We start from the raw sequence: 11,134 nt of genomic DNA on the forward strand, positions 1-11,134 counted from the left end.
TGGTATTTCCATTTGTGAATGAGTTTTGTTCTTGTTTTAGGCATGCTTCCGTTGTAAACTGAACATGAAGGAGGGCGACCCGGCTGTGTACGCCGAGCGGGCTGGCTATGACAAGCTGTGGCACCCCCCCTGCTTTGTCTGCTGCATCTGCAGTGAGCTGCTGGTGGATATGATCTACTTCTGGAAGAAGGGAAAACTCTACTGCGGCCGTCACTACTGTGACACCGAGAAGCCACGGTGCGCTGGCTGTGATGAGGTGGGAAAAAATAAAAATCTATCGCTTATCAATACTCTAGAAAATGTATAATTTCAACATTTCTTTAATATAGATGCACTGAATCATGGGATCCTAGCTATAAGGGTCAACTCTGGTACAGTGATTGAGTATGTTTGAGCTGATGTACCTTTTAAAACAAAATTAGTACATAACTTCTGAATGCCTGTTTTCATATTGTACAACCTGACAGCAACTTGTGGCATCTTGGCATTTGCTGGCTGCAAAATCCCAAAACCCTCAAATTTTAGCTACTGTTTTACTCTAATCCTGACCTTCAGTAAAACATATTGGGTAGCATCTAATAATTGAACTGTGAGGGCAGCATGGTGGCACAGTGGTTAGCATTGCTGCCTACGGCGCTTAGGACCCGGGTTCGAATCCCGGCCCTGGGTCACTGTCTGTGTGGAGTTTGCACATTCTCTCCGTGTATGCGTGGGTTTCACCCCCACAACCCAAAGATGTGCAGGATAGGTAGATTGGCCACTCTAAATTGCCCCTTAATTGGAAAAAATAATTGGGTACTCTAAATTTATTTTTAAAAAAATAATTGAACTGTGATTTACAAATCTAATAGAAATATCTACGTGTACTAAAAGTCTGCTGAAAATCTCAAAATGCATTTCAATGAAACCACTATTTCATGCCTTTGCCCGAATAATCTTAGCTCATTGATCATAGAATTTACAGTGCAGAAGGAGGCCATTCGGCCCATTGAGTCTGCACCGGCCCTTGGAAAGAGCACCCTACTCAAGCCCACACCTCCACTCTATCCCCATAACCCAGTAACCACACCTAACCTTTATTGGACACTAAAGGCAATTTAGCATGGCCAATCCACCTAACCAGCACATCTTTGGACTGTGGGAGGAAACCGGAGCACCCGGAGGAAACCCACGCAGACACTGGGAGAACATGCAGACTCCACACAGACAGTGACCCAAGCCGGGAATCGAACCTGGGACCCTGGAGCTGTTAAGCAACATTGCTAACCACTGTGCTATCGTGCCGCCCCCTTATGTATCATTGCACCACATTGCCATTAGCCATAGAAAGGCCAACATCCAGAACTGGCTGGAAATCTCTGGAAACACTCAGCCGGTTCATTCAGTGACTGGAGAGAGAAACAGTGAATGTTGCCCTCGTGCTGTGGCTATTTATGCGTTTATGTGTTGTTCATTGAATCATTCTTCCTCTGTATGCACGTAAATTTCTTATGTGATTGGTTTGAATTTAATATTCCTAAAACAGCAATGAATCCCAAAAAAAATGTAAGAAAACATCAAGAAAGCATGGCGCATGATAAACTTGTCCAACAAAAGAAAACTTGCACATTTGAGGACTTTGCATGGATACCCCTCATGCTCTGCGACCAAGACTAAGTCCACAAGTGACCCTTTGTTTTTCTTCTCAGCCAGTGTTTGACTTTATATTACCAAATATTGAGCATGTGATACTATCTAAAGGACAAACAGAAACTTTTATAACTGTCTGTCACTTACCAGATATGATCCCAGCCCCGGTAACAACTTCCAGATTTTAAATAATAGGAGGGACGGTCAGATTGCAGTTTAGCTGTCAATAGCGGAACAGATTTATTTAAAAGTAGCAGGTAAGCAGTAGAAAGGGACAATGCGCTATTCCTAGAGAGCCTGTAACTTACCCCTTCTCCAATGTTACAGAAGCAACAAAAGGCACTTTGCACAGTCTGCTCCTATTGCGAAACCTGAATATCGGCAGGAACTTGTAGACGGAGCAATAGCACGAGAGGACTTCTACAGAGCAGAACTGCTGCTGCCAGTATAGCTCCCAAATCCTTTGAATTTGAAGTTGACAACTGGAGTATAGGGAATCAAAAGTTTGAATTCTTTAGTTAAATCAACCAATGTCTACCAGACTCCCAAGATATTTCCTTAACCCCTCCCTACGGGCACCCAGATGCGAAACCACAGTCCAGTTGTGTGTGTTGAAAATGCTTCACTAATTTGATAGCTTTTAGGATAGAACACCATTTGGGCGGCAAGGTGGCGCAGTGGTTAGCACTGCTGCCTAGGTGCTGAGGACACAGGTTGAATCCTGGGCCCCGGGTCACTGTCTGTGTGGAGTTTACACATTCTCCCCGTATCTGTGTGGACTTCACTCGAACAGCCCAAGGATGTGCAGGTTAGGTGGATCAGCCACACTAAATTGCCCCTTAATTCGAAAAAAAAAAAAATTGGGTACTCTAAATTTATTTTTAAAAAGAACAGAACTCCGTTCACCCGTAGTGACCTCCACATGCTTCAAAGTTCAAAAGTACTTTTTCACTTTTAAAAGGCCATTTTGCACACCAGTCTTGTGGAAAGTCAAATACTGGGGACCAAATTCAAAGGAATGAGCCACATCTCGACTGCGAAAAGTGTAAACTTTCCGATGACTTAGAAAATGGGACAGATTCCCATTCCTCGGGTAGATTAATTGGACAATTCTGGACTATCTTTTGAAAACCCTCCGCCACTTTGAGCTCTTCCCTAAAGAGAGGACTTGGAGTCAGGTTTGTAGCATCATACAATTGTTTTCTTAAAAAATGTGTGTGCTATTTTCTATTCATCAAATGCTTGAGACAGTTTTTTGAAACGAGCACGTGTGGTTTAACGAAAGGCCCCAGGCTGAAACGGATTGAGATTCCCGGAGCTGTTGAGGCCTGTTGTGGTCAACTTATCAGATTGTGGCCTACGGCCCCCAACATGTAGCCTCAAAAGACGAGCTATTCGCATATTCGCATAGCATCTCCGGGCTTCCTCCACTTTTTGCATCAGTGGGAAATTAGTCTCAGCGAAAATCTACAGGACTGTCATTTTTGCAAGCTGCTTCGCTCAGTTGTATGACGAGTACAACGGCAGAAACATGTGAAACTATGATCACCTTAACTTTCTTTTCAGATATCCCTGAAATGAAAAAGAATGTACATTATATATTGGCCAATCTCAGTGAGAGTTGAATGTAGACACAGTTACAAAGGGGGAAGAAGCATTTTTTACATATTTTAATTGTATTCTATATGGTTGTCACTCCTTTATATGTATACATTGAGAGCTGAGAACAATTATTGTTCAGATGCATATTAGCAAGTTGCACAAGGAATTCATTGTCCCAACTTGGTGCAGGTCCTGAATTAAACATGAATATTTAAAGATAGCATTTTGGAACATTAGTATTTGAGAAAGAAGAAAAAACAAATGGGTTTCATTTTTTTTGTATCTTTCCCAACGTTGACTGAAAACAAAGACTGCAACTTAAAGAGTTGGACAGTAAAGGTCCCTCGTCATATGCAGAGGATTTACTTTTGTAACGGTGGCTCTCTAGCCCTGCAATGGGGTATGGGAAACAACGACTTGTCTATAGGGGCTTCCCTTCTTTCTACATTCTAAGGGAATCAACAGGAAAGACCCTGACACAACAATAAAACACCAACTGGCTGGAATCCTGGTCCCCTGGACGAGTGGTTACCGGCGGCGCACCGCTGGCTGGCGGCAGCATTCTCGACCCGCGCTGCTTGTCACTGGGTTTTCCCATTGAAGCCGCATCACGCTGCTGGGAAACTCACTGGCGGGGGAGCGCTGCCCTCGGGACCAGAAAATACCGACGGCCACCGGGTTACGGACAATATTTCTCTAATTATGCGGATGACATTGGTATTCTGTGATGAACTCCACATCCTGGAATCACTATTATTGTGACTCCCACCCTTTGCAACCTTTATGAAATACTTTGGATCCCGGAGACACCTTCCCCATTTGTAAATCACCTCAAAATATACATTTAGTGCTGCAGCTTTTAAAGGCTTCGGGCCGGATGCTCCGTCGGCGAGACCCTCCGCTTCGCGGTCAGCACACTCACGGGCGCGGATTTCCCAATGGCGTAGAGGTGCCAACAATGGGAAAACCCAATTGGCTGGCTGCCGGGACGGAGAATCCGGCCCTTCATGGTTGGTTCAAGAGTACGTAATATAAAAGCTTATTCATTCCTTATGAAAATTATGTTGTTAGGATTGTTTCCATTTTTGATGCACGTGGGGTGCGAATGAAGGAAATGCATTTTGCGAACATTACATATTCTCGCACTTGCTCTGCATCCAATTTATGTGATTTAACATCTCAGACAGATATTTTATTAATTTCATGGGTGGTGGGCAACACTGGCTGAGTCAGCATTTATTGCCCATCCCTAATTGTCCCTTGAAGCTGAGTGCCTTGCGAGGTCACTTCAGAGGGCATTGAAGAGTCAACCACATTGCTAGCGACTGGGAGTCACATGTAGGCCGGACCAGGTAAGGACAACAGATTTCCTTCCCTGAACCAGGTAGGTTTTTACAACTGCGGTTTCATCGTCTTTTAATTCCAATTTGTTTTTAATCGATCTCCCAAATGTTACCATCTGCCGTCGTGGCATTCAAACCTGTGTCCCAGAAGCATTATCCTGGAATTCTGAATTATTAGTCCAGTGACAACACCACTAACACCATTTAATGACTGCATCCTGTGATTACAATGTAGAAGTATATTCTGCTCATTTATTCCTTGTTTCTCTCACTCCCCAGTTGATATTCAGCAATGAATACACTCAAGCCGAAGGCCAGAATTGGCACTTGAAGCATTTCTGCTGTTTCGAATGTGACTGTGTCCTCGCTGGGGAGATTTATGTGATGGTGAATGACAAACCTGTCTGCAAACCTTGCTATGTGAAGCTTCATGCTGCGGTAATGTATCTTGCCAGGACATCTGAATTTATAACTGGGAGGTTCTCAAGCTGCAAACGGCCATATTGAAGGTCGATCCCACCCTTCAGCTTCACTTATTCTGAGAGACTTGAGGGATTTTCAATGTTTGTAACCTTTGCTAAAAATGCAGCTGTTTGTGGACAGATATTTTTGGCCCTTCATGTCTTGTAAATGCACTTTCCATTGTGCATATTTGGATATTTAATGGATCCAGCCATTAGGTTGATTTGAAACTGCAAACGATGATGCCAAAACAGTTATTTTTAAAATATTCTAGTTGGCTAATTATCCGTAGAAAATGAAACGGACTACTCCATTATTCAGCTATTAAATAATTGGCCATTTAGCACAGGAAGGGCCAATCGAGTCTGTGCCAACTCCCGAACTCTTTCCCCACAACCTTGTAATTTTTTTCTCCTTCAAATCGCCATTCAATTCCCTTTAGAAATCTACTTTTGCACTCCCCTGCTGCCCTATCAGGCTGCACATTGATGTGCGCCCTAATCGCTGATTGTGGAAAGAGGTCTTCCCTTTGTTGCTTCCGATTCTTTTGCCAGTTACCTTATCTTTTTACCACATCGGGTTTAATTGACTATTTTACCATCTGTCTAAAATTTTATTGCTGGATAATGTCTTATTTGAGATTTATTGATCTTGTGTTGCCTTAAGGAAGAGATTTGCAATTGAGTTGTTACCGTAGATCGCGGCATATAAGTCCACCTGTGAAACCTCCAAAATTCGGAGCAACTTATTTATGACAAGTATAAAATGCAAATTATCGGTTGATATTGATGATATCCAATTTGAAATGTGGGGCGTGATCGGATGCCCTCATCGCTCCCGACTCGGTGACACGACGAGGCCGTTGACATTTGCAACGCTCGGAACGCCTTGCAAGATGGCGCAATCTAGGATGAATGCCCACATGTGAGAAATCTCGCCATGGTGCCATTTAGCAGTGGTCCACACAAACATGGACCAGATGCAACGACACCTGGGGGGGGGGGGGTCTTCCGGGCCATCGGAGGCCCCCGGGTGGTCGGGCTCTGGGCAGGGTGGTACCCTGGTATTCTGCCACCTGGGCACCTTGGCACTGCCAGGCTGCTCAGTGATCAGACCTGAGTTACCCTGCCGTTATGAGATGGGGTGATGACCCCCCTGAGAGGTAGGTTTTGGTGTGGGTGTCCAGAGACCACGGTGCGAATGCTGAGGGGGGTCGAGAGATTGGGACGGCATTTAAAAATGGCTCCCCAATCTCTTTCCACACTAACAAACTGAACTCATCAGTGCAGGAAATGAAGGTGTGTGTGACCTCGGTTTGGGCTTCCCCATTGAGGCCATAAAGATTAACAAGAGTTCCGAGAAACACCACGCTAAACGCACCCAAAATGGGACATTTTTTTTTCCCCGTTGAATCACGCCAATGGAAAACTAACCATAACACCAATAATTAAGATTGAATAAATTTGGCACATTTTACTGAATAAGTTAATTCGACAAACATACCTTTCACTCAGAATCAAAATGTTTTAAGAGCAGCCAAAATGATTGTCTTCAGCGTCCGATGCAAAGACTTCATCAAATTCGACCCGAGTCACTTTCGCTGTGGCATCATCTTCAGGTTCTCGCTCTGGATCAGATTTGGTGCTTTCAGTATCAGAATCGCCCTCAACAACAAATCATCGTCCTCTCCATCCACTGAATTGGGTGGTCCACATTTTCTGAAAAGAAATGAAGTGAAATGAAAATCGCTTATTGTCACAAGTCACATGATCTGCATTAATAGCATCCCACGATTTGATGATGAAACCGCAAAAAAACATCAAATGGGGCAGTGTGCATTTTTCTACTCTTCCTGAAGGTTTCTTTGTCCACCTAATCAACTCGGCACAACCACGATCCTTGAATGGCTTGTTGCATAATAGCCCCTAGGATAATGGCAATGTGGGTGTTATTTCTTCACTGGCACCTGTTGATGTTATTGGCTATCTGGGATCTGAACATGTCCCACATTAAAAAGTTCCAATCTTTGCATAGGTCACTAGCATACCTATTTAACAAATTATTGATCCACATTATTGCTCCATCCTCATACATCCAACTGTTGTCATGGACACGCACAAAGTTCCTGCAAAGAACTTGCTTCTCAGTGTGGTTTTACATTTCAAAATTACCAAAATGGCCATGCAGGCTTGTACCACCGTGACTCTGGTCTTCCCATGTCCTGTGGTTTCCTGCACAAATGGCGTTGCTAAGATGTACAGGAATTTAAGACACGTTCACACAGAGCAGACCACCTGTGGTGAACGTTGAAGAGAAATTGCTCCTCTGGCAAAAAGAATGAAGCACGAAGCTGATTTCAACCTTGAAGTTGTAACATTTGCTAACTTGTTAAGTAGCTGTACTATAGAGAGGGAACTCTGCGTTAGTGAAAAACTGAAAGAGGATGGAATCCACCCAAGACCCAAATGTGCCCGGAGAACACAGACCAACATAGAACATAGAACAGTACAGCACAGAACAGGCCCTTCGGCCCTCAGTGTTGTGCCGAGCCATGATCACCCTACTCAAACCCACGTATCCTCCCGATACCCATAACCCAACAACCCCCCCCCAACCCAACCTTACTTTTATTAGGACACTACGGGCAATTTAGCATGGCCAATCCACCTAACCCGCACATCTTTGGACTGTGGGAGGAAACCGGAGCACCCGGAGGAAACCCACGCACACGGGGAGGACGTGCAGACTCCACACAGACAGTGACCCAGCCGGGAATCGAACCTGGGACCCTGGAGCTGTGAAGCATTTATGCTAACCACCCTGCTGCCCCACACTTGCTTGATCTTGAGAGGCACATATTGGACTGGGTCCTTAAGAATTACTGGAATGGTCACATTGTCAAGGAATGCAATGTGTATATAGCACTTAAACTATAGCGACTTAACAAGTTAGCAAATGTTACAACTTCAAGGTTGAAATCAGCTTCGTGCTTGATTCTTTTTGCCAGAGGACCAATTTCTCATCAACATTCACCACGGGTGGTCTGCTCTGTGTGAACGTGTCTTAAATGCCTGTACATCTTAGCAACGCCGTTTGTGCAGCCTGCTTGGTCCCAGGCACCAACTTACAAGAAGAGCAAAACGTGCATTTCTGAGGTGAAAGATTGAGGCCAACTCGTATTGAAAGTGTAGAATTTCATAGCAGAAAAGAGGGGCTTGACTTATATGCTAAGTATAAACTTAATTATGATTTTTGGCACCCGGTAAACGGGGCTGACTTGTATGTCACAATCTACGGTGATTTGTTTATAACAAGTGAGGTGCTAAAGATCCAAAATGCACAGGTTCTAGCCTGAGGCAGGACAGGTGGTGGTTGAGGCAATGATTCAGGATGGGTCTCTTTCCACCCTTCCCCCCCCCCCACCCCCCAACCACCAACCCAAGGCATTTTCCGGCAGCAGAGGCAACTCTCTATTGGCCAATGATGGGATTTTCCGGTCACGCCATTGTTTAGATGTTTTGCGTGATTCGAAGGTCCTGTTACCGGGGAATCCGTCGCCGTGGCCGCCTTCGACGGTACAAAAAAAATCCCGCCCAGTGTTTTCTACTACAACCAAGGACATGAGACCATGTGTTACCACCATTCAGGTAGCCTAACAAAATAGCCACGCCTGTTAACGTCGGAATGATTTTATTCACCTGAGACCAGCACAAGGTTTCTGCTGATGATATATTCTTGGGAGAAGGGGTCGTCGATTTGGTTGGTGAATCCCCAAATGGAGGACAAGTTGAGGCACAGTTCCTTCACTTCTTGTAAACACAAGAAGAATAAAAGAGACCCGGGTTAAGTTAGTCAGATTTTGAAACAGGAGACTGAATGGAGAAGACCTGAGTGTTGGAGTAAAAGAGGCAAGAGATCCGTATTTGCAGTTAGAAAATGGGCGCGATCTTCCGGATGTTCATGCAGGAGGGATCTTCCAGCCCTACTGACGATGCACCCCCGCCATGGGTTGGCATGGAGTGGATTCAGTGGGAACTCCCATTGACAGTGGTGGGACCAGAAAATCCCGCTGCCGGCCAACAGGGAGCTTCCTCCCGCTGCCGACAAACGCACCGCGGGGAGGCGAGAGAATCACGCCCCTTGACTCCTAAGAAAAGTAATATCAAAAACATGTAAAGTAACCAACAAAAATGACACGCCATGTGGCTTATGACCTTTAATTCTTTTAGGGTAGAAGTGAAACTGTAGTCATTGAGGTTGGCTTACAACCAGGTTCCCAAAATGTGTAATGAATAACAACCCACGTGCCTTCATACATTTCAATAATTCTAAATTTTTGATTGACCGTGTCCTAATTGGATTGGCTCATAACACAACCACCTTTGGGAAAACCAAGGGAGCGCCAACTTGTGGCATTCCTTAGAAACTGTGTCTCGTGAGTGGAGGAGGTAGGGGAAAGAGGCACTTGGTTAGAACGCGAGCCAACTGCAGCAGGAATGCGGTCCAGGACGAAATGTCCAAATCTCGCGTGTTTGCTACCAGATATGTTTTGGTAAAGGCCGATTTGAATTCTGTACCCCTGACTTTCTTCCTCTGCATCAATGTCTGATTATAGGTGTGCCAGTGTTGTCACAACGTCATTGATCCAGAGGCCCAACGTGTTACCTATGGAAACTACAACTGGCATGCCTCAGCTGACTGCTTCCTGTGCTCCTGTTGTGGCAAATGCCTGATGGGTCAGAAGTTCATGCCAGTGGAGGGAATGCTTTTCTGCTCTGTGGAGTGCAAGAAGAAGGTGATGTCTTAAAGAAGAGGCAAGATTCACGTCAACGAGTTGAAATGCTGATTACAACCATCCTTTTCTTCGATTTCTACATTCTAGATTCTGTTGCTAGCGTATTGTAAATTGAGGGATTTCTGTTTTACCACAAAATATAAGCATTTGTTAAATGATCAAACATTGCATTGAAGGGTTGAATACATTGCATGATCATGCCTAAGGAATCTATAAACAGCATGTACCTCTTTTACTGAAAAATATGTGCACACTTCATGAAAAGCATCTGTGTGATCGGAAGATCAAAGCTGGAAATCTCATCATAAAAATATCTGAAAATGCATTCCCTTTTTAATACTTGGAGAATATACGTCCAGGCGGGACTGGAGCTTATGTGTACATTCTGTGGCTCAAAATAAAATTCTACTTGATCTTGTTTTTCACTCAGTGTTCAGTATTTCAGACTTGTGTTTCTGGCAGCTCACTATCATGAGTCAGGCAGCAGCCACCATTATTGGCTGCCTGCCTGTTTTGGGGAGCCGGTGGGAATGGAAAGTCAGGCTTCTCAGGCAAAGCTGCAGTGAGTAGGCCAGAGGAGAGATCTGATTAAATCACCATCCACACCAGTCTGCAGAAACTGCGATGGGGCGGGAGGTAGTATGCCATAGATCCCCTTGTGCTGGAAGGTGAGATTTCTCACTAGCTCGGCAGATGAAGATTTGGATGCTTATGATTTTGAGGGCCCAGGCTACCTCAGTAAAGCGATGGCGGACAATCATCAGGACAAGCTAGGTGTGCTGCTAGGTGAGCCTTCACATTGTGGCTCCAGAACATGGAGGAGTCTAGTTGCAACTTGTATGGGCTTTGCACAAAGTATGGAGACCATTCTGTCCGACGTGGATCCTGGAGCTTCTTAATACCCTCCATGGCAGCACGCACAGTTGATGTGGAACTTATATAACTGCCAGTTTGGCTGAGGTTTGAAGAACACCACACCGGCCCTGCAACATTCTTGTGCAGGAAAGCTGAGGAGCAGGCGCAGGAAACTAATCTTGGTTCCGTAGGAGCGACACCTGTTGTCCTTTGACAATTCTATCATCCCTGTTACTCAGTCCATCAATGCCCTTTTTAGTGCCTCAGAGGCAGCTGTGCTAATTATCCCAGCTCCTGCCGAGAGGCCGCACGCTGCAGCTGAATTAGAACATAGAACGTACAGTGCGGAAGGAGGCCATTCGGCCCATCGAGCCCGCACCGACCCACTTAAGCCCTCACTTCCACCCTGTCCCCGTAACCCAACAACCACTCCACACCTTTTTGGTCA

At 45.0% G+C, this 11,134-nt stretch overlaps 1 protein-coding gene across 1 annotated transcript in view; it reads left to right on the top strand.

Moving 5' to 3' along the window:
- tes (testis derived transcript (3 LIM domains)) overlaps window positions 1-10,250 on the top strand; it is a 67,558-nt gene extending 57,308 nt beyond the window's left edge. Inside the window, exons 5-7 of the mRNA XM_038780781.1 lie at window positions 41-256; window positions 4,854-5,012; window positions 9,652-10,250. Of these exons, the coding sequence (XP_038636709.1) occupies window positions 41-256; window positions 4,854-5,012; window positions 9,652-9,843 (567 nt within the window). The 3' untranslated portion in view covers window positions 9,844-10,250. The remainder of the gene's footprint in view (window positions 1-40; window positions 257-4,853; window positions 5,013-9,651) is intronic.
- The last annotated feature ends 884 nt before the right edge of the window (window positions 10,251-11,134 follow it).

The sequence above is a fragment of the Scyliorhinus canicula genome, chromosome 20 (genome assembly GCF_902713615.1).
Source record: "Scyliorhinus canicula chromosome 20, sScyCan1.1, whole genome shotgun sequence".
In the NCBI taxonomy this organism is placed as follows: Eukaryota; Metazoa; Chordata; class Chondrichthyes; order Carcharhiniformes; family Scyliorhinidae; genus Scyliorhinus; species Scyliorhinus canicula.